At 41.5% G+C, this 24,731-nt stretch overlaps 1 protein-coding gene and 1 pseudogene across 1 annotated transcript in view; one reads left to right on the forward strand and one right to left on the reverse strand.

Moving 5' to 3' along the window:
• The window catches only part of LOC105551988 (cyclin-Y-like protein 2), a 36,870-nt gene extending 35,509 nt beyond the window's left edge, over positions 1–1,361 (reverse strand). Inside the window, 1 exon segment of the mRNA XM_011997468.1 lies at positions 823–1,361. Coding sequence (XP_011852858.1) covers positions 823–1,045 — 223 coding nt within the window. The 5' untranslated portion in view covers positions 1,046–1,361.
• Positions 1,362–8,076: 6,715 nt separating this feature from the next.
• Positions 8,077–24,374, forward strand: LOC105552016 (annotated as a pseudogene).
• Positions 24,375–24,731: the final 357 nt, after the last annotated feature.

The following is a 24,731-nucleotide window of genomic DNA, read 5'->3' on the forward strand; positions in this document are numbered from 1 at the left end:
TTTTAGAACAAGGAGGTAAATAATGTCTGTTAATCACCAGAATAAATCTGGAGACACATTTTGTGTTAAAGTAAGAATTTTCAAGTAATCAGAGCCTCATAGGTAAACTCCTTTGGGGGAACTCCCTCACACCCATTTTTCTGTAGCCCTGGCCATGACATTTCACACCTTTCCCAATTATTTTAAGCACCCTCCATTTTCTTTCCTTCTATATTCAAATTAGTTAGAAGAAAGCAAGCAGCTTCTATCAAGGTAACTTAAAGCAACCCATATAAGTCTCTCCTATGGCAACCTGCATTCTGATTTTAAATAAGAAATCCCCAAATATTTCAATATAAATTGTCCTGAGATTTAGCTACTTTAACAAAGGAAACAATTAGGCACTTACCTGGTTCCTTCACTTAGGTACCATCTGGATAGGTACAAAGATAATGGGATGCGTACTGGAAAGTTGGGATATTTGAGTTTTTATTGAGAAAAGGAAGAGGATATTCCAAAGAAGCTTCAACAAAGTCCCACAGGTACTAAATAAAGCTACAGACAAGAACAGCCATAAATAAATGGTCCCATGCCAGCCTAAGAGAATGAGATGAGGGAGAAAGAACTGGGACTTTGAGAGGGAAAGAGAAAAGAAACTGGATTCTGTGGCAAAGACCAAGGGGTGGGAACGCAAGGCAAAGCCAGGTTTTGTTCCTGGCCAGCCCTAGGATAGCTGGCTACAGGCAGAAAGGAGCCTGAGGTTTGGGATGCCTCCCAGAGGACCCTGGTAACAGCAGCAACCAGAAGTGTGCCGAGGACAGATGGCACCCGTTACCTCCTTACCTTCTGGCATCTCCCGTTCACAGATGTGGTGCACATGGAGGCCCTCACCAGCTTCAAAAGTCACCTCACCAGGCTCTACAGCAGCGGCCACAGACACTCCTGCTATCATGTCTCCAGCTGCTGCCTTATAGATCTCAGACCCACAGGGGCACACTGACCCCTGGTGCTGGTCCAACTCAGGGCTGGCCCTGGGACACACACAACAGGTCATTATGTTCCCCATGGGGTGCCTCTACTCCTGTCACCACCTGTGCCTCTGCTCACAGCTTTGGCCACACACTCCCACTGCCCTAGGCCGAGGCTATGCTGCACTTGCAGAGATGGTCTTGTCTGCTGCTTGCCTGCCCACGCCACAGCCAGACCCCAGCCAGGGCTTGGGCCAATGCCCGCACCCTGCCACCTCCCATGAGTTGACTTGTCTGGGAGGGTGAAGACCAGCTGGCTTATTTAATAGGTTGTGAACCCAACAAGCACTGAGAGACACAACAAATGCCTGAAGAAAGTATAGATGGAGCTCCTCCTCCTTCTGCAGTCACCTACAGACTGAAGCCCATTGGCCCAGGTGGGAGCCCAAGCTTGTGGCTCACAATGCCCCACCCCACACTTCACAATGCCTGCCCTGACAGCTCACAATGCCCCACCCTGGCTGCCCCACTTCCCCCACAGCTCAGAATGCCCCTGCCTGGGCTGCCCCACCCTGTGGCTTATGCTGCTGCTACTCTCCTGGCCCCTTGTGCAGTGCCAGTGGGACTCAGGTTTTCATTCATCACCAGCCTCCTAATCTTTTCAGTCCTAAGAAAAGCACAAGGTGGTTCCTTACTTGAAGCCATCTTCCTCTATGAGTTCTATACAAACCCTCAGTTAGTAGAGTGGGTCCCATTAGCAACCAAGTTGAGCAACTTTTATTTGCTGACTGAATGTAGATACACCTGAATTGTTGACTGCTTTTGTAACTAAATACTCCTCTCCTGTCTTCCAATGAGTGATCGTTTTTGTCTGCAACTTGACCACAGCAGTCCCTGGGGCCCTAGCTCTACTCTCAATAAAGAGTTATGGCTGTGTGTCTTGAATGACACCTTAGGACCCATCCTGCCTCCATCTCTTTCTCCATAAAATAGAAACTTAACTTGTTCCTCCAAGTTCTGAAATGCTGAAACTTACCAACTCCCTTTTCTCCTATTCCATGGCAAGAACTTTCAGATTTTCTCTCTTTTACTAACAAAGCATTAAGCATGATTTTGTCATACAAAATAGAGAGCCATAAAGTGGGGTACCACAGTCCTAATTCAATAAAGATGAATACTCAACATCTGGCAATCAGTATGTGCCTGACAGTGTTCTAACTGTGCTATGCTCATTTAACCCTTAGAAACAATCTCATTTTACAGGTTTTACAGAAGACACTGAAATGGAAAAGGTAAGTTATCTCCCCAAGGTCACACGACTGCTCAGGCTGGGGCCACAGTTTAATCCCAGGTAGTATGAATTCCCCAGTTACTCAAGCATGATTATCAGAAACTGTATTGGTTCATTTTCACATTGCTATGAAGAAATACCTTAGGTTGAGTAATTTATAAAGGAAAGAAGCTTAATGGACTCATGTTCTACATGGCTGGGGAGGCCTCAGGAAACTTACAATCACAGTGGAAAAGGAAGCAGGCACTTCTTACATGGCGGCAGGCCAGAGGGTGTGAGCTTGTGATGGAGCAACTGTCAAACACGTATAAAACCATCAGATCTCATGAGAACCCACTCACTATCATGAGAACAGCATGGGGGAAACTGTCCCCATGATCCAGTTATCTTCCACCAGGTCCCTCCCTCAACACGTGGGGATTATGGGATTACAATTCAAGATGAGATTTGGGTGGGGACATGCCCAAACCATATCAGAAAGTAAAGGTAGAAGTCAAGCTTGGAGGGAAAGTGACACTGTAGATTAGTACATTTTTAAAAGAAAAACATTTTTTTTGATGTGGATTTTAGAATACCTCCCCTTCATTCAACATTGATTAAGTCCCTTCTACATGCCAGGCACTGTATGTGTGAAACAGTCCTAACTCTTTTTTTTTTAGACGGAGTCTTGCTTTGTCACCAGTGGCACGATCTCGGCTCACTGCAAGCTCCGCCTCCCAGGTTCACGCCATTCTCCTGCCTCAGCCTCCCAAGTAGCTGGGACTACAGGCACCTGCCACCATGCCTGGCTACTTTTTCTATTTTTAGTAGACATGAGGTTTCACCATGTTAGCCAGAATGATCTTGATCTCCTGACCTCGTGATCTGCCCGCCTCAGCCTCCCAAAGTGCTGGGATTACAGGCGTGAGCCACCGCACCTGGCAAAAACAGTCCTAACTCTTAATGAATGTAAGCAGATACAAAAAGGCTTAAGGAGTTCAGTTTTCTGAGACCACACTGCTGGACAGGGTATAAATCTGGGATACAGATTCACCTCTATTTGACCCCAAATTTGATGCTGGGATGGTTTCAAGTTTATTCTGAAAATTCGAGTCATTGAACCACACAAAGTTGAAGAGTCTCTGTCAGATGTGTGTACAGTGGTCTGTATTATAAGGAAGGACTGCAGGAAGCAACAAGACCAATTAAGAGATTTTATCTAAAAGAAGAGTAATGATAAAGGCAGTGGCAGTAACAGAAGTGGAAGAAAATGTTTTCTGATCATTTGGGAGATGGAATAGGAAGTGCTTGGTCATGAGATGTGAAAGAAGAGTGGAAGTAGAGGGAAAACACAGCTGCTCAGGCTCTGCTGGAAAAGACTGGGTACATAGTGGTGCCTTCCTCCTGGCAGAGAATGCAGGAAAAGAAATAGGTAAGGAGGAAAAGATATTTTTTACTCTCAGTGTCACATAAAATGGAATTCTATGGTCAAAAGTTGAATATAAATCTCTGTAGGCTAAGTCAATTTGTGACATCCCAACATATGTTTTCAAAAAAAACCACACATACTAAATCAAACCATTAAGAGTAACTGGGGAAATTTCCTAAAATTTGCATGCTAATAATATCACCATTTTTCATTTATTACTTTCATGGAGGAATTCTGAATCTATGGTTATGGCAAATGAGGCATCTTGTATAAAATAAAGCTAACACATGAAACAAAACATTTAAAATTCTATTGTCCTCAGAGAATAGAGAATGCAACTGAAGCCATGAACATGGAAGTGATTGCCTTGAGAAGTGGTGTATAGTAAGAAGAATTGGGAAGAAAAAACCCTGGAGAATAGGGTGATTTCCACGGCATTAAGTGAAGCTCGCAAAAGTGAGCACTGGGAGTCAACAGACCTGCATATAAATCAGGAATGACTGCCTCCATAAGTCATTAGAAAAGAGATGATGTCTGCTTTTCATTTCTATAACAGCAGCACCTAACACAGTGTGTGGTCAATAAGTACTCAATATGCATTATCTCAATGCACAGAGTCAAATATATTGCCAGGAGGGCAGGAAAGCTACAAATCAGCTATGATAATTTAGTGATTGGGCTTGTGTGCATGTAAGTGAGCTGGATGTCAGGCAGTGGGTAAAGTATTGAAGTGGAGGTGAGAAAACAATGACACAAACTGAGGGCTTCTCTTCCCAAGTATTTGGCTGAGAAGAGAGATGTAGGTAGTAGTTAAAGGGTAAATATGGTAAAGAAAGCCTTTTATACCAAGATTCAACAAAAAGGGTGAGTATACTTCTATGTTAAATGGAAAGAGCCAACAGAGAAAATACAGTTTTGAGTTTAGAAGAAAAGGAAGAACGAATGTAGAAGGGCCCCCAAAAGACACAAGTGCAAGCAATCCAGATCAGGGGCAGATTAGCTTTGGACTTACACAAAAGCAAGAAGGGAGAAAGGACCACGTCATTCAAGAGATATTTCTGGTAGAGGAAAGGTTTAGGAAGAGATCTTTTGATGACCTTTATTTGAACAGACTTTTCAAAAACCTACTGTGGGAAAAACGACACTATGTATAGAAAAGTCTACACTTCTTAACAGCAACAACAAAACAGCTTGTTACACTAAACAAAACCCAAATAATGTCTTCCATAAAAGTGGGTAACTGGAAAAGCAATTTGAGCATAAATCAAGGAGTTCAATTACCAGTAAGTGTATCAAAAGAGTGAAACATGGGTTTAATTTTTCCCACAAAGAGTTACAAGAAGTAACAACAACTTTCAGGGAAGATGAAAAAATAATTAAGAAGAAAATTATATGCAATTCCAAAATGTGTGAATATTCATAAACTCTAACATAAGTTAACTACAAAAAGGACCAGAAGAATCATCATCATAGGAAGCAATCGGTAATTTCAAAAATCAGGAAAGAATTTGTAATTTAATTTTGTTGAAAATATTTAAGTTCGAGGACAAAAATAGGTGATACATTGAAATGCAGAAATCATGGTGGAAAAAAAAAAAACAGTTCAAGAAAGTTCAGTTTCAGTAACCAATATCTAGTAAAACCCTCAGGATCTAGTGGCTACAATCTGCGTTAATAGTGTCTGAAATATCATTAGATACTATTTTGGATAATTCTTACAGACTTGAGATGATGTCTATTTAAAGCTACAAAATAGTGCCTGCACTTAACAACAGACACACTCAAAAACAGGTATCCATGACTTTACTTTTACCTTTTATTTTTTTGAGACAGTCTCACTCTGTCCCCTAGGCTAGACTGCAGCGGCACAATCTTGGCTCACTGCAACGTCTGCCTCCCAGGTTGAAGCGATTCTCTTGCTCTCAGCCTCCTAAGTAGCTGGAATTACAGGCGCACATCACCATTCCCAGCTAATTTTTGTATTTTTAGTAGAGATGGGGTTTCACCATGTTGGTCAGGCTGGTCTCAAACTCCTGACCTCATGATCTGCCCACCTCAGACTCCCAAAATGCTGGGATTACAGGCGTAAGCCACCGCACTCAGCCCACAGCTATCCATGACTTTAAAAATGGAAGAATTTTAAACTCTCTAAACAGGAAAATATTGGGAAACATTGTTATGAAAATAGATTTTAAAACATTTTGATTGAAGGCAATATTGAAGTACATTAAGAAAAATCCTATCCTACCATGACACTGGCAAGTCTGAGAGAGCAAAGAGAAATAAGTTAGAGTACTGTGATTTGAATTAATTAGGAATTTGATTCTGTGAAATGAGCAGAGACCTTGTTTATTTATGGCTCCAAAGTCAACTAATTAATTCATCCATTCATTCAATACCCATTTAGTACCTGAGCCCTTAGCAAACATGCCACACACTGTAAGTTTTGGCGATATTGCTTGGACCAACATAAACAAGGTTCTTATTCTTGTGAAAGTTATCTTCCAGTAAGGGAGTTAACAGACCGTGTTGCCCATCACCCCTGCCTGCTTTACCTAGGATGACTACTGATCTCCAGCTATTGGATCTTCATTCCAGACAATACGGTAGAGGGACAAAAGAAGGAGGAAGGCTTTTTAGAAGGTACTCATAGCACAGTGCTTACAAATTATTGACTTAAAACTTATTCACACGACCATACCTAGCTGCAGGGGAGGTTCAAAAGACATAATCATATAGCTAGGGTAACGAATACAGAAGAAACAATTGGATATGGAAAGGAAACTAACATGCTATTCCACAATCTCTAAAGAAAGATTAGGGAAGTTTTGGCTTAAAGCAAGAATAGTCACAATAAAATTTTACAACCCTTTGCAAGCATATATGAAAACATACAAAAAAAGGTTGTAATGATCTTTTCTTAAGCTGAGAGGGCAGAAAAAATGAGAAAAATTAAATTATAAAATGAAACTTTGGTTTAGAGGTAAGAAACATTTTGCAACAGTCAAGAGATCAAGGTTGTACAGTATATTATGTGAATGTTGTGACTCATTGGTTTCATCTTAGATATCATAACCTGACATTTTGTAAAAGTGGTTTTTCATGAAAATTTTTTCAGGTGCCCTATAAAGTCCTGTTACATCAGAAGTGAATAATAATCTTCCATATTCATGAGATATCTTAATGGCATCTTCTACAGTCTTCCACTGTTTAGGTAAACCTGGGAATCACGTTTGGGTATTGTCTCATCCAACTTCTGTTACCTATCCCCATCATAAGTCATGAAAGTCTTGGATATTTTGTGCTCTAGCAATTAATTCATCATGAATCCTGGAGTTATTTGCTATTCCAGTCATTTGTCCTACTTCACTTCCCATAAGCATAATGAATTTACCACCATAAACTCCTAGACCATATGGAATTTGTACATGTGATTTGACTTCGTGAGCAAAAATTCTATGGATATCTTGAAATTCTTGCCTAGTATAAAACTTATTTTCAGTAGAGATTATATTTCTGCACTCAGGCAGCTATGAACCTTTCACTGTTATTGCTGGTCAGGCTTTCCAGAGGTCATGATAACCTCCTAGGTTCTCTGGAAGAGGGACATATTCTTTTGGATGACATTGTAATATTTTGTTCGCCAAAATATTTTATCTATCTAAATCGATAGTTTCTAATGTCTTGAGTAACAAGACTAACAAGACTAGTACTTTTTATTTTTCTTAGCGCTGTGAGTTAATGTGACCAATGCCTGAGGTTAAGTAGTCAGGCCAGTATTACACTGGTCTTTGCCAGAACTTTTTGTCTAATACATTTCTCTATTGTTTTCTACAAGTCACAGGATGTTAATATGGGTTCTAGAATGCAATTTTTAAAAACGTTTTGTGAATGACTGGCAACACGGTCATTTAATTTTCAAATATAATTTGCAAGTAAAATGTGTAGGACTCCAATAAGGCACAATGACCTAGATCCTGAGTATGATCCCATCAGAAGCAGCAAATACTGAGTTGAACAAGCTCACTAATGTCTGCTTACACCAGTCACTTTTGACTGCTCAATGGCAGGCAGGGGGAATGACATGTGGTTGGCAGATGTCCACTCAGTATGACCCTGGACTGGACATATAGTTACCTTGAGTCAGGCCAGCCATGTGTTATTGGACTATTCCTTGGAGATACACTCATTAGTGACTGTTAAAGTACCTGAGTCATTAGGTGCCTGTAGAGTATGCCCATTGAGATTTGCACTAGGTGCAAGCTGCCTGGTTGTGCTGACAGGGACTGATGCTGTGAGGTTTCACAATGACATGGCAGACAATTACATATGCTCAGATTTACCATGTATCAAGAGTTATTCATACAATCAATTAGGCAATTATCATTCTACACACAGGCAGTAATAAAGGGAGTAAATAAACCACAACGATGACTCCGGAGACAAATGTACCTCCAGAAGAGTCCAGTGGGTCCAGAAGCCCTTTAGATGCTGGTCAGAGGCTCCTTTTGGGCAGAGATCACAGCAGCAGCCACCAGGTATGGAGACGTCCTTAGAGTTCTCATGGACAAGGCTTCTGAAGGCATCTTGGGCAAGACCTTGTATTTGCTGGTCTTATGATCCTCTGCAGATGGGTCCATTCTCATTTTCTCAGCCACCTTTCACTTCCTGTTAGTTCATTTCAGGTCTCTTATGATCCCAGGCAGCAGTAGTTGTTATTACCTCAGTTCATTCATGCATGTTTATCTCTTTGGGGTTGAGGGGACATCTTCACTGTGGACATAATTCTACTGGAGATGAGTGACTTTATTTTAAGACATTGGGATCACAAATTATTATCACATATCATCAGGGCAGACAATAGCTACCACCTGGGGCTGAAAGCAGATAACTCCATTTATTCTAGAAACATTCTGTCTTGATTATGGCGCCAGTTACTGTGAGGGACTTCCTTTTCTCCACCTATTTTTTACAAGGTTTGAGTCTGAACTGCTAATATTCTACTGATTTACGGATGAAGGGACTGACTGCACCATTCCAGTCTGTCACAGCACTTGCATCAATACTTCCACTTTAAGAGTTTTCCACCTTGTCCAGAACTACAGTCCATTAATCCCCTCATTTTTCTCTCTTAAGAGAATAAACGACACATCTCATGCACATACCCACACCCCTCTTCTCCCAAATACCAAATACACAAAAATCCAATCTCTCTCCTACCCAAGCAATTTTAGATAATCTCTCATAACTACTTTAAGCCCCCTGACTCGATTCTCGTCCTTTCTCTGGCAAAATCTCATCCCTGGATGAGCACCACTTTGCGTTGGCTCAATGACACCACTCAGCTGAATCAGAAAAATATCAAAAAGTGGTCAGAGGTTCATCATAAATTCAAATAACTTACACAACAAATTGGCCCTAAATATTTCTAAAAATCAATAAAAGTTTTGTTTCTCCAATGACATCATTTCTTCAGAAACTCAACATGTATAACCAATCTTTTCTATGTTCTTCTAACTTTATTCAACTTCTTTCACCTGATATCTTGCCAAATCATTCAAGGAGAAAATATATCCCGTTAGGCAAGAGCCAATCATCTTCCCATCACCTAAGAAAATAATATGCACCTAAGAAAATAATATGCACAGGATGCACCCACCTCACCTTTCTCTGCCTCATCATGTCAGAAAAAGTACCCCTCCTTTTCTCACAAATCTGAGATAAAAAATTTAGATGGCCTGTAATTCCAGCACTTGGGGAGACCAATGCAGGCAGACTATTTCAGCCCATGATTTTAAAAACAAGCCTAAGCAACTTAGAGAAACCCATCTCTAAAACAATTACAAACAAGTAAGTAGCTGAGCATGGTCATGTGGTGGCACATGCCTGTAGTCCCAGCCACTCAGGGTGGGGAGCACTGAGATGGGAGGATCACCTGAGCCTAGAAGGTTGAGGCTGTAGTGAACTGTGATCACACCACTGCACGCCAGCTGGGGCAACAGTTATTTTTAAAAGGATCTTCTCTGTTAAAAATGATCAAATAAACAGATGGCTATGAGGCTGAGGTGGCTCCACTACGCTCAGTTCTTCCTTCAACAAACCAGAACTTGACTCAGTATAAATAATGAAAGGAAACTTAAGTTTAACCCATCAGAAACCAACAACTACCAACTAACTAGAGACTTCCCACTGTAATGTTCCAAATGAGGCCACTGCTCCATTTTACCCAATCAAGTATTTTCTTTTCTTCTACATTCACCATATAAGGGTCTTCCCCCACCTTCCCTAAGCCTCTCTGTGGGAGCTCTTGGGTGCTTGCAGTCTCAGCCTGCTTTATAAATTTCTGAATCCTCAAATACACTTTTTTTTTTTTTTTTTTTTTGAGACGGATTCTCGCTCTGTGGCCCAGTCTGGAGGGCAGTGGCCGGATCTCAGCTCACTGCAAGCTCCGCCTCCCGGGTTCCTGCCATTCTCCTGCCTCAGCCTCCCGTATAGCTGGGACTACAGGCGGCCGCCACCTCGCCCGGCTAGTTTTCCAGGTTAGCCAGGATGGTCTCGATCTCCTGACCTTGTGATCCGCCCGTCTCGGCCTTCCAAAGTGCTGGGATTACAGGCTTGAGCCACCGCGCCCGGCCAACAGTATCTTTTAACAGCTCTTATGGTTGCGTCATTGTTTCTGGATTTTCAAGCTCTACCTCCTTCGTGGGATTGATTCTCAGTATGTGAACACGTTCTCCTTTACCATCATAAAGGCTCTCCTAATGTGGGCATTTTTTTACAAAACTATACGTACTCTTACTATGTGATCCAGCAGTTGCACTCCCTAAGTCTTTATCCAATGACCAGAAAGCTTATGTCCACACAAAAACCTGCACACAGATGTTTATAGCATCTTAACATATTAAAATAGCTGCCAAAACTTAGGAGGAACCAAGATGTCCTTAAGTAGCTTAATGATAAATACAAATGTGGTATATTTAGAAAATGAAATATTAATCACCTCTGAAAAGAAATGAGCTATAACTAACTGCGTATTACATACTAAATGCATATTACTAACTGAAAGAAGCCAACCTGGAAAATTATCTACTCTATGATTGCAAGTATATAACATTCAGAAAAATGCAAAACTATGGAGAGTGAAAACATTTGTGGTTTCCAGTGGTTAGGAAAAGAAAGGATAAATAAATGGAGCACAAGATTATTACAGTAGTGAAAATATACTGCATGATATCATAACAGCTATAATACATTCATCATACATTTCGTTCTCGTTATACATTTTCCAAACCCTTAGAATGTGTGCCACCAAGAGTATCGCTCTGGGTGATGATGATGTGTCAGTGTAAGTTCACTGACTATAATAAATATTCTACTCTGGTGTAAGAGGTTGGTTGTGGAGTGACCCAAAAGTGTACAGGAATTGAGGGTATATGGCAATGCTGGACTCTGCACTCCATATTGCTGTACACTCAGATCTACTCTAAAATAATAATGAATCTTTAAAAATCTATTACTATCACATAGCCCTTTTAAAGTCTCCAACTGGTCTGAGCCCATTCTATTAAGTCTCAGAAAACACTGGTTAGTAAGCTAGCTCTAACCCAACTGGCAAGAAGAGGCAGAAAAGACCCAGGGCAGGGGAGTATATTGCACATGCATACACCAGGAAACTGGAGGAAGCTTGGAGGCCCTTTAGCCTGGTCCTGAGCCCATTGAAACTGGAGTTATAGGCACAGATGCCTGGACACTAATCTGAATGTGCCAACATCCAAGGCCATGTGAACACAAACGCGCAGAGTCTCCTCTGCAATCTGTAGCTAAGGATGTTAGGCCATGATTGGACTAGGATGGGAGATGAACTGAGGACAACAGATTCTGTAGACTTTTGTTGCCTCTTCCCAGCCCCAAGCATTTCACTCTTTCCTCTTGCCACAGGCAGCAGGGGGGCTCCCTATGAACATCATCCCCACAGCCTATAGTTGTGTCACCTTCAGTCTCTTATACCCTCCTACGGCACAGTCAGTCAGGACATCCAGCCTTGCAAACTCAAGGGTCCACACATGGCCAAGATAATGGGGTGAGCAGAATCCTCACCTTTGATCTGCAGACAAATACCCCCTACCTTCTGGGCCTCTACCAGCAATTGGAGGCCCTGGAAATTTCCAGACACACACCAGTGTTCTGAACTGCAGGCTGCTGTCCCATCCTATGGCAGAGTAGACCTTTTCTTCTCCAGAATTACCGTTATCCAGTTGAATGAAATGTCTTTTTAACATAGAAACAGGGCACAGAAACTAGTGTTCCTTGGCCCTGAAACCCATCACACTGTCTGCAGGTATACACCTGTCCTTGGCAAATACCACAGATTTGAGGACTCAGTCCCTGGAGTGTGGTCATTGGCTCTGCTTTCAGGAAACATCAAGGTACCTTTGGCAAGTCTGCAGACTTCATGAAGAAAAACAAAAACATAAACAAAACCAAGTGATGAACACACACACACACACACACACACACACACACCCTGCAAAGTGACTAACAGGATGTCCCTCCAGGACATTTGCAGAGAGGGGAGAAGAAAACATCCCAGGACCCTTTCACAGCTACTTCCTTGAGCCCCTTTTCTGACAGTGCTGTCTAGACCTGTCTCAGCCCAAGCACCGCCACCCTGATATGCAGGAGCTGGCTTCCTGACCTGAAATTCAACATCAAGAAATGATCTCTTGGCCAGGCGTGGTGGCTCATGCCTATAATCCCAGCACTTTGGGAGGCTGAGGCAGGTGAATTGCCTGAGGTCAGGAGTTCGAGACCAGCCTGACCGACATGGTGAAAGCTCATCTCAACTAAAAATTAAGAAAACTAGCAGGACGTGGTGGTGTGCCCCTGTAATCTCAGCTACTTGGGAGGCTGAGGCAGGAGAATCACTTGAACCTGGGACGCAGAGGTTGTAGTGAGCGGAGACTAGGCCATTGCTCTCTAGCCTAGGCAACAAGAGCAAAATTCCACCTCAAAAAAAAAAAAAAAAAGAAAAAAGAAAAAGAAAAGAAAAGAAAGGATCTCTTCTACTTAACATTAACAGGAATGTCCTCAAGCAGTGTCCTCATTGGCAGGGGTGGAGTGGGGGAGTTTCTTAAAAAGTGAGGTCTCTGCCTACCATCTAGAGAACCTGGAAATTTCCACCAATGCCACAAAAACAAAATCACTGGATAGTGCTCCAGTGTATGGCAGATTAGACCATCTCTCCATTAGATCTGGGTTTCTATTCCATTGAATGAAATGGCTTTTCTATTACAGGGTTAGGATAAGGGATCAAAAGGGTCTTACAACTGAACTCCAGCATACAGTCTGCACAGACACTAGGCTTGTGCAAATATGACACAGTGAGGCCCCAGGACCCTTGAGTCAGCTGAATGCATTGAATTTCAGGAAACAGTGAGATACATTCAGCAAAACAGTGGGCTTCATGCTGAAAGAAATCAAGCCAAGAACACACACATCACTCTGACATACACACAAAAGACACACACATACACACATGTAAACACATATTCAGATACCCTAGTGGCCAATAGGTCCTTTCACCAGGAACCTGCAGACAGGAGAGGAGAAAGCCTCCCAGGGGACCATCACTGTACTTTCTGGAGCCCCTTATCACATAGCTAGCCCCGGGACAGCACTGTTTTATCCCAGTCCAGCCCAAACTGCCATCACCCTCTGATGTGGAAGCTGGCCTCCTCACCAGAACCTCTCTGTCAGACAAATTTCTCTTCTTTTTAAAATGGTTAGAGAGAACCTTCAGACAGTGTTCCGATCAGGGTGGTTGGAGAGGGGGGCTTCCTAGGAAGTCAGGCAGGGCAGAGCTGAAGCCCTCTGGGTTAGCTGTGGGCTTTTGATATAAAGGCATGTAAGACTGCACAGGTCAGGGGGGTAGTGAAGGGATGGACTGGGGTGTGCTGAAGAACTCCAGTTGGGAGTGTTCTATTACTATAACAGAGTTCCTGAACCTAGGTAACATATAAAGAACAGAAATTTATTCTCTCACAGTTCTGCAGGCTGGGAAGTCCAAAATCAAGAGGCCTCTGGAGTGGACATTCCTACTACATACTCACAGGGAGGCAGGTGAAAGGGAGAGAGGATGGATGTGATGTGCTCACATGACAGAAGAGTGACAAAAAGTAAACGCAATCCTTCAAGCTCTTTTTATACTTACATAAGACCTAGCTATTTTGTATGTATATAAAAAGTAACATCCCCCTCATCTACTACAGTGTAGTAGATACCACCCACATATGGGAAATGCAGAATAGATAAATAATTTATTCTCTCTTTTATCAGTTTTTCCAAAAAATACGTGGCTTTTTTACCTAAACACCTCCATTAGGCTGCAGCTCCCAACACTGCTGTCTTGGGGATTAGAGTTTCAACACATACATTTTGAGGGATACATTAAGACCATAGCAATTGTAAAACCAGAGTATCTGAGCCAGGTCTCAATCAAGATAGAAGTTTATTTTGCCAAGGTTAAGAACATGCCCAGAAGAAATAAACACAGAATCACAGAAATAGTCTGTGGTCTGTGATTTTCTCCAAAGATGATTTTGAAGGCTTCAATATTTAAAAAAGAAAAGTGACCTAGAGAGGAAACAGAAAGTGTGTGGTGATCCTCATGTTGCAAGAGAAAAGCAGCAGGTAGGGAAATAGTCAATTATGTACTGATCTTATGCTCAATAAATTAGCACTTGATTAGATAAGATGAACAGGGTAGCTACCTGTGGAAATGCTTAAACTCCTATCTGCAACTGCTTACAAAGCCTAGGAAAGGCGGCTTCTTGCATGACTCAGCTTTCAGTTTAATTTTTTTCTTTTGTCATAGTAAATTGGGTCCCCAATTTTTATTGTCCTTTCATACAATGATCAATCCCTAGATCTATTATTTCACCAGGAGTTGCAAAATAGTAATATTCTAATGCTATCATTATATTTTCATTTATTCGCTGAAATACTTACATAAAAAGTGACTTCCCCTTGATCTGTTAGTTATCCAGTGACACCACCCACACAGGAAATGCAGAATAGATTAATTATTCCCTTATCAGCTTTCCAAATAATAAATTGGATAACTGGCAGCCTTTCTCTTGCTTGTAAACTTATTTATTATAATTACAAATCCATGCATTTATTGCTGTTACTATACTAATTGATGTTCCAATTGTCCTGTTTTTGGACAGTAGGAGCATCATGTCATCTCCTAGGCCCTCTAATATACCCTAGTTATGTTTCATAGCATCCTTATTTTATGATATGTCAGGGAGATCGAGAATCATCTCATACATTTTCTGTCCAGACCTAAATTCAGGCATTTCTTCAAGAAACTCTGATCTCTTTTTTATAAAAAATTGTTATTTCCAGAATATAGCCTGGATATGAGAAATGTTGCCTTACTAAGTTGGTCTTTGATTCGTGCCTTTTTCTGTGAATACATACAGGAGTTCTCCTTCCTTCTGGGTTCTCTCTCTCTCTTTTTTTTTTTTTTTTTGATAGTTAAAACATATCATGACATGAATCAAGTTAAACTATGCCTCTGAGTTTCAGTTTCCTTTACAGACTATTTATTTTGATGATTACATGAGTTAGCACACAGAAAATATATAGCAGTTTTTGTGATATACTTCAGGTGATCAGTAAATTCTCAGCACAAAATGTGCAAATGGTGAAGGGGGGAAATCCCATCAGTCCTACCTAACTGGAGAGCAAACTCCTTAAAGACAGGATCATAGTTCTAAACCTCTGTGTATCCACCATAACTCCTAGCACAATGCTTTGCATCAATCATGAGCTCAAGAAATTATTACTGACGGCCAATAACCAATACATATGTACTTTCAAACCAAATAACAAGAAGAAAATCTATAAATAGCAACCTGTAAGTATCAAATATTTCTGTGTATTGTCGTAGGTCTGTGAAACCACAACACACTGAGATATTGAAAGACATGGACTAAATCCAGTTCTAAAGCAATTTGAAATTTCCACAATATAACTTAAATTCATTAAATTTTCAGATTTCTGAATTCATTCAAGTTCTAAATTATCATTCTGGGACAGTTCAATGTCTTCAAGTTTTTTATCTTATCCATTCTAATTTCCTGCTATAAAATCAATAAAGTGTAGGTTGTAAAGAAAAAAAAACATATCATGAATCCATGATGACTTGTCCTATCCAAATTGAGGACTATAAAGTAGTTGTTTATTACTTTGTAACTTTTATCTGTATCCCCTTTTTTCTATACTAAGAATCCTAGGTCCTCAATGACACCAGGAATGATAGAATTAAAGTATTATTGCTCCTCATCTCCTTCATCCTATAATACCGATCTACAAATTGAAGATGAACAATACCAATAAAAAACAGTTTTAGGGTCCTTGTTTGGCAATTCATGTTTTCCTTAGGATATATTTCCTTTTGGTTGTACAAATTGCAATGCTTTAAAGCGACTTGAAACAGTTACTCTTGGTATGTTTAGAACCCTCAACTAGTGTTTTACGACACACTTATGTTTAGGTATTTTATATTCATTTTTTATTTACTGAATTTTCATCATTTATTAAGATATTATTATGAATAATATTAATACTGGCTGGGTATGGTAGAATGGTTCATTCAGATTGGTTGGGACTTGGGTGCTCACTTCAGCAGCACACATACTAAAATTGGTTGGGACTTGGGCCATACCAGTGTTTAAATATTTCTCTATCCCCCTGCCTTGATGGACCCTGCTCTGCCATGAAAAGTTGACTAAAGTAAGTTTAATTCATTAAAATGTGACTTTAATGTGACTACTTCTCTTGCAAGACATTTGCCAAGGTTCTAAACTGAATTCTGGATAAAAACAGGTAACAAATTCTATTATCTGTTCAAGAAATGAATTCTTTGCATTTGCAGAAGCAAGAATGGATGACAAAACTTTGCATCCTTCAAATGAGGATGAAGTGGCCAGGTGCGGTGGCTCACACCTGTAATCCCAACACTTTGGAAGGCCGAGGTGGGCAGATCATCTGAGGTCAGGAGTTCAAGACCAGCCTGCCCAACATGAAGAAACCCTATCTCTACGAAAAATACCCCAAAAATAGCTAGGCATGGCGGCAGCTGCCTGTAATCCCAGCAACTCAGGAGGCTGTGGCAGGGACAATTGCTTGACCCTGGGAGGCAGAGGTGGCAGTGAGCCGAGATCACACCACTATATTCCAGCCTGGGCAATACAGCAAGACTCCGTCTCAAAAAAAAAAAAAAAAAAAAATGAAGTATGCAGAGAAGAAAGAGCTTTTACTTACTTGCATGAAGTACTGAATATGTGACCTCAATTTCACTTGCTGCTTGATCAGACTGAAAGGCTGAGTGAGATATTGTTGGTGCCAAGCTCACTAGCGCTAGTAAATCTCTCTAGGCTCTGGCTATGCATGGAGCTGGCACTGGTGTCATCACCTCTATGATGTAGATCTTGCTCATCAAACACTGCAACCAGCTAGAAATAAAACATAAATGTGCATTTATAAATAAAGATATTTAAATTACTACCAAAAATTTATACTACTTTGACATAAGTCTTACAGTGGGAAAATATCTGAGTGACCCCAAAATGTTAAGTTTTAAGAAGCAAAACCTCGGCTCGGTGTGGTGGCTCATGCCTGTAATCCCAGCACTCTGGGAGGGCGAGGTGGGCAGATCACCTGAGGTCAGAAGTTCGAGACCAGCCTGGCCAACATGGTGAAATCCCGTCTCTACTAAAAATACAAAAATTAGCCGGGTGTGGTGGCACACGCCTGTAGTCCCAGCTACTCGGGGAAGGTGAGGCAGGAGAATTGCTGGAACCTGGGAGGTGGAGGTTGCAGTGAGTGGAGATCGCACCAATGCACTCCAGTCTGGGCAACAGCATGAGACTCTGTCTCAAAAGAAAAGAAAAGAAAAAAGAGAAAACCCTCAAAAGGACAGTGTTTCTGTTAATGTTGATGCTTTACTTTTACATTTCTGAAGTGAATATTTTATAGACAAAATTCCATGGCTGAAAAATAATGAAAATGTTTGCTATCACAGCATGCTAAGATGAAAGTAAGTTTAAATACGTTCTAAAATATAGGCTATATTGTTAAGTGGAAAGAAAATTGCAAAATACAGAGTGAGAATGTGTATATAAACATATATATATATATACACACACACACACACACGTGGTATAGGCTGAACTTCATATAATGAGAAGGGGATATTAAAAATTATACTTGTTACCTGCTCATTTGTGCATAAGACATCTAAAAAGGATAAAAGATAATCTAATGAAATGGGAATCTAATAAAAGGAAATCTAATAACATGAGCACACAGAAAAAGGTGGGGAAGAACATAGGTAGCCTAAGTAACTCCGAAAAACTCTATTTTCATTGTTGAAAGCTAAAGACAAAAAAAAATATCCCACAAATACTATCTTCTAATTAGCAAATTTATTTCTCAACAAGCATACGATTTCACAATTCTCAGTCTACTATATACACGCATACACACACACACACACACACACACACACACACCAGGAACAAACAAGTGAACATATCTTGGAAAATAAAAGCCAATTTTCTCACTGTTAGAAGTTACAAAGAAGGAAAAGCTAGAATAAACTTGGTGGTGTTAGAATGGAATCAAAGGCAACAATAAGAACTCACGGTTTTTATAAGTAGGTAGGTAGGTACACAGTCAGATAGGTATAGACAAATGTTAATGCATGTGTGAGTACACCAACACAGAGCTCCTAGCTCTGTTAATGAAGAGATCCTAGAGTAAATGACATTCCAATGCTAATGAACACACCTAGTGCTCAGATCATGGTTTCCAGTACCATTCTCCAGTTAATGAACCAGGGCTCCCTAGAAATAGGGTTAATTTCAGGGCTGAGGTCAGGGAAGATGCATGATAAGCCTGGAATGCTTTGTGATGCTAAAAATAAGGAAGAACTCAAAAATGTTGACAGCACATCAAAAGGCAACAGGTGACAACCTGAAGGGGTTCTCAGTGGCCAATGTTGAGTGTTGGGAGAAAAGCTGAGGGTTGGAAGAGAAGCTGAGGCAGGGGTTGGAACATGTCCAGGGTCCAGGATCTAAAACCCCTAGTGGCCTTTGGAATGTGTCTAGAATTGCTGACTCCTTGCTTCTAGCACTCCCTTTATCTCAAGTAGCCATATGTTTCAAAGAAAATGCTAAACCATCACAACTGTAGCTCATTCACTTGATACACTGCTTCCTTTCAACCTCCACATCCTCATCACCTGTTTCTTTGTTTGATCACCAATAAATAGGCTCCCAGAACTCCGAGCCTTTGCAGCCTCCACACTAGTGTTGGCCCCATGGTCCCACTTTCTCTCTTGTCTTTTCTCATTCCTTTGACTCCGCCAGACTTCATAGCCCCCACGGGCCTGGTGTTGGGTCTGATCACCTCAACAGTTGACACAACCTGAAAACAAAATAAATAATATTAGCATTGGATCATAATCCAAAGAATGCACAAAACTGCCATGAGTCCATAATAATATAAATAATTGAATAAACAAGTGGTGTAGAAGCAACTGCTGTTTCCTACTAGAGCATTCCAAATAAATACAGAAGGAATGATGGAAAGAAATCATCAGGCAATCTCCACTGTAATAACTGCTGTAGGTAAAAATCTACTCATGGGTCCTAGGATTAAGGGGGGAGAATATGATATCAAACAGGATATTTGGATATTTCTAAATGTCTCCCCATAGGATACATTTCAGCTAAAAAGGGAAAAATACTTGACAGCCACCACTGTACCAAGATTAACATCACCAGTAATGGCAACATCACGTACCATCTGATGAAACGCACTGAGAAGTATGTAAAATTACTTCTGTGGCATTCCTGCCACATGAATCATATTTATTTCATAGACTGGACCTCCATTTGGATTTGTCTGATGTTTCCTCATGATTAGATGGAAGGTTACTTCATAACAAAACATTCCACAAACCCAAATGGAAGTGAAGTCTACAAAATATTTACAAAATAAATATAATTTTTAAAAAGTATCAAGGTCATGAATGCAAAAGAAATAATGAGGAAATTATGCAAACTGGAGGAGCCTGAGGAAAAATGAGAACTACGTGCACTGAGGACAGAAAATGGGTACCGGAGGGAGAATTCAGATGCGCTCTGAAGATTACTTGACTGTACTGACTCAGTATGAGTTTTTCACCTTTAATAATTGTTCTATGATTATGTTAAACATTAACATTAAGGATAGATGAAGGGTATGCAGAAATACTGTTAATATTTCAATTTTTGTGAAGTATACAATTATTTCAAATTGAAACATTTTAAAATAAAAATTGATTCTATTTATTCTTATAACTAATACAGCTCTTAAAATATGAATACACTTACTAAAAATCCCAACAAGAATAAGGTGTAAAGATCAACAATGACTGTCACCTTGGGATGTTCATCCTACAGCCCCATGCCTAGAGCAACTAACCTTAGGATTCTGAGGAAAGAACCATGGCTGAAGCCAACATCAACCCCTTTTCTGCATCCAATCCAAGGACAGAAATATACATGTACAGAATTCAAATATCACACATAATTACAATCCTCATTTTATAAATAGTTTTGTCACTTGGAACAAATGCTATTTCCATGAATATGTACATTTTACATATCATCAATCCATTTATGATACAACAAAGAGGGTCATAGAGACATGTAAACAAACAAGAGTCTCACGACCCTACTGAGGTATAATATAAAATCACCTGATTAAATAATCTGGAAGGAGGGTAAGTGGTATCAAGAAATCAAAACAGGATGAATGGTTGAGCCACTCAAAGTTACAGGGAGCAAACTAAATGGGAAAATAAATCGTTAATAGTTACAAAAACTGGAAAGGTGCTTGTAGGTATATGACAATGTATATGACAAATTGTCCATAAAATCAACTTGTTTATCTGACATTGGCTGGCATAGATCTCCTGTACTAGTAACACAGACATTCCCCTAGATTAGGAGTCATCCAGCAAACTTTTCCTGAAAATGGCAAAATAGTAAACATGTTTGGATCTGTGGTCCACATCATCTGTTTCATACTCTACTCGACCATTGCAGCATGAGAGTAGCCATAGACAACACATAAACAAGTAAACAGGGTTATATTTAAACAAAACTTTAAGTATAAAAGCAGTACTGATAGGGTTTTTGCATATGTTACTTTAATTATGACTTTAATTGCTTCAAGTATTTACTGGAAACACCAAGTTGTTAATAAATGTTAGTTATTTTTGTTTGAGAAAGTTTCAAGAGATTGAAATTATCAACAGAGGAGTGTGAAAGTCATTGGGCATTAAGCTAAGCCATACAAACTTTATCCTGAAAACCGTGGGGTGTCCTTGAATGCCCACGAGTTTAATTTCCACTTATTCTGCCTGAGGTTTTAAGGAGCATGAAAAAGGACTAGGAGGGTAAACACTCATAGCTCATTAGTCCCACAATGAAGAAATCACGAGGGCCTAGAGTAATGGAAAGGCAGTGAAGTGAAAAGACAGTCAAAATGTGTAATTTTCCAAATGCAGAACTGAGACATTTAAAAGGACTGTATGTGGTGGTTGGGTGCCATTACAAAGGAGGTGGATGAATTTTAGGCATGTAGGTTTGTGGTGCCAGTGGTTGGGCAGAGGACAAGCACACGGGGAAACAAGGAAAAACGAAGATGCATTAAGGTTTAGGGAAAAATATCACATGCTCAGTGTCCAATTCCTGTTAAACACCTGGAGATGGGAGTTCGTAGTGCAAAGGGAGTTCGAGATTAACTATACACGATTGGGTGATGCTGGAATGCAGGGAGAGTTGAAGCCACGGATTTCATTAACGACCCCAATCTGAATGTGGACCGCACAAGGGAATCAGAACCAAAACGTGAACACAGCCAAGACTGCAGGTTTCTCTTCCCTTCCTCCAAACCCACTTTCAGAAGAATTTGAGAAGAATTGACTAAAGAATGTAAGTAAACTCCAGGAAACAGGGTTCTACAGAAGCTGGGGAAAGGCCAGTACGTGGAAGAGAGAGATCAGTAGTACCTGTTCACTACAAGGAGGCGCCTCCAAATGTCAATGCCTATTTTCAACAAGTGGGACCCAAAGTGATTCACACCAGTGCTCTAAAATACATCTGACCCTTGAACAACGTGGAGATATGGATGTCAACTCCTCACAGTCAAAAATCCGAGTTTAACTCTCGATTCCCCCAAAACATAACTCCTAGCGGCCTGCGGTTGAACGGAAGGACGTCTTTGTCACTGATAACACAAACAGTTAAGACCTATTTTGCCTGTTATTCCCATTACACACGGAATATGCTGCTCCCAGCTGAGGCCGAGACTCCTGTCCAGGCGCCTCCCTCACAGCCCCCACTCCAGCCTCCCCAGACTCACCCTCGGCAGGGCCACCTTCTCCTCATTTCAGTCTGGGGCCACATTCTCCAGGCCTGCGGGACACGGCAGGAGGCAAAGCCGAAGGCGACGCGGCTACAAAGCCGTCTCCGGGCGTGCACCCACAGCTTCCGATTCCAGTAGGGGCGCTGGTTCCTGTCCCACCCCCAGCATGTATACCCTGGTTCTGATAGGACGAGAAGGAACTTTTCAGCCAGCCCTGATTGGGTCATATTTTATCCAATCAGAGTTGCTGTGCACAGAGGCTCTCACCCAATCCAAACATGCCTTACAGGATAAATAGTTGCTCAGTAGGCTTTCGTCATTTCACCCTACTTCAGAAAGCGTGGTCTGTACTGCTCCGCCCTGGGCAGGAGGAGAAGGAAGAGGGCCAGGCACCACTTTGAGCCCGCACTTTCCCTGGTTGCTGGAGGCTGCTCTGCCGTGGGTAGGAGGAGAAGGAAGAGGACTGGGTGCCACCTGCCTGCATTCTCCCTGGATGCTGGAGACTGGAGGCAGTGAGGCAGCAATAGTGCGAGGCGACTTTGGAGCGGCCCACAAAGCGACCTCGCCTTCCGCTGCGCCAGGAGGCCACGGGCTGGGAGCCCAGCAGAGCCGTCTGACCCTTCCCGAGCCCCATCCCAGACCCAGCCAGGACCCCTGTGATGCGCAGGCTTCTCGTGAGTCCATTTTCTTCTTGAATACGGGGCGCAGTGCGGCTTGAACCCAGCCCCCGACCTCCTCCTCGCCCTCTCAGAGCCCGCTGCGGGGAGGGGGCGCTGGAGAGCCCGGGTTGGAGAGGAGCCCTCCCCTTCTCTCCTCCGTGGAAGCCCTGGAGCCTCCGTTTCCTCCGGGACTGGGGTCCGGGGCCTCCTTCCCGACCCGCGGTGAGAAAGGGAGCCCAGATCAGGACCCGGTGAGAGGGCGCTGGAGCCCGGGAGCGGCAGGAGCCTTGAGGGGCAGCCAGGGAAGAGGATGGGGTCACCTTCGCCCCGGGTCCCCCACTGCCGGGCCTCTGTCTCCTCCTGGGGGTCCTGCCCCTTGGGGTCCCACTCTCCAGGCTGTCTGTGGGTATCTCATCTGGAACTGGAAATAACCCTCTTCAAAGTATGGCTTAGCAAATATTTATTCTCCCATGCACCTCCCTTTTTTTTTTCTTCATAGTGTTCTTTTTGTCTTGGGTCGTTTATGGTTTTCCTATATTGATGTGAAGCATTTTTAAAGACACTATAGAGGTTAGTCCTTTATTGGTTCATTTCTGTTGTAGGTTGTTGTTTCCTACTCTGGTCTTTGTTGTTTAATTTCATTTTTAATTTGCTTGGTTTCATTCATGTAACAATGTTTTTCTTAGAATATTTGTGTCTGTATTTGTGAAACAGAGCATCTATTATTTCTGGGTTTTTTATTGTCTGATCAGATTGTGTATTAACGTAATGCTGGCTTCACGAAACAAATTGAAAAACTATCCCTTTCTTTCTCTTTAAGGGAGTGAGCAGTGTCGATATTTTTTTCTTCCTTAAATATTTGGAACATTTTCAAAGTCTGATCCTGGTGTTTTCCTTGTGGAGCATTATTGTTTGTTGACTTGTTGGATTTTTAAAAATAGTTAATTACTTTTGTTTACTATATATAGGAGTGTGCTTATTTTATGCTCTTTTTGTGCCAGTTTTAGTAAGTTGGGTTTTCAGCATCTATTGCGATCTCTGTTGTCAGACTTTCGATCATATGTATTTCACAAAATTCTCTGATTATCTTGTTATAATACTGTTATGTAGAGTTGTTCTTTTGATTCTGATGCTGGTCACTTGTGTTCTTTAATCTTTTTTCCTTGATCAGTTTTGCCTGCACTCTCCCTGAATGCTGAAGACCGGAGGCAGTGAGGCAGCAACAGCGCGAGGTGACTTTGGAGCAGCCTCATACAGCGACCTCGCCTTCTGCTGTGCCTCCTCCCAGAGCCGAAGAAGCCCGGAACTGGTGGCGTGCAGCTCTGAAAGGAGGAGAGGGCAAACCAGCCGAGGGTGAGTCCGGTAGTCTGGGATGCCTGTGGCGGAGGAAGGACAGGCAGGAGTCTCGGCCTCCCGGGAAGAATTTCACAAAATTCTCTGATTATCTTGTTATAATACTGTTATGTAGGCTGTTGTTTTGATTCTGATACTGGTTATTTGTGTTCCTTAATCTTTTTTCCTTAATCAGTTTTGCTAGTGGTTTATTAACTATATTATTTATAAAAACAACTTTTAGCCTTAGTTTATTTCTGTTGTTTTTTTTTCCCATTTCATTGATGTTTGTTATTTTTATTATTATCTTCATCCTGTATTCTTTGCACTTGATTTTTCTTTCTTGATTCTTGAGAACGAAGTTGAAGTGCCAGGTGCCTTGGCTCATGCCTGTAATCCCAGCACTTTGGGAAAGGCCAAGGTGGTTGGATCACCTGAAGGTCATGAGTTCCAGACCAGCCTGGACAACATAGTGAAACCCCCAGCTATACTAAATTACGTAGTGGCAGGCACGTGTAATCCCAGCTACTGGGGAGACTGTGGCATGAGAATCGCTTGAACCCGGGAGGCGGAGATTGCAGTGAGCCGAGATCACGCCATTGCAC

Source organism: Mandrillus leucophaeus, unplaced genomic scaffold, assembly GCF_000951045.1.
Source record: "Mandrillus leucophaeus isolate KB7577 unplaced genomic scaffold, Mleu.le_1.0 Scaffold1145, whole genome shotgun sequence".
In the NCBI taxonomy this organism is placed as follows: Eukaryota; Metazoa; Chordata; class Mammalia; order Primates; family Cercopithecidae; genus Mandrillus; species Mandrillus leucophaeus.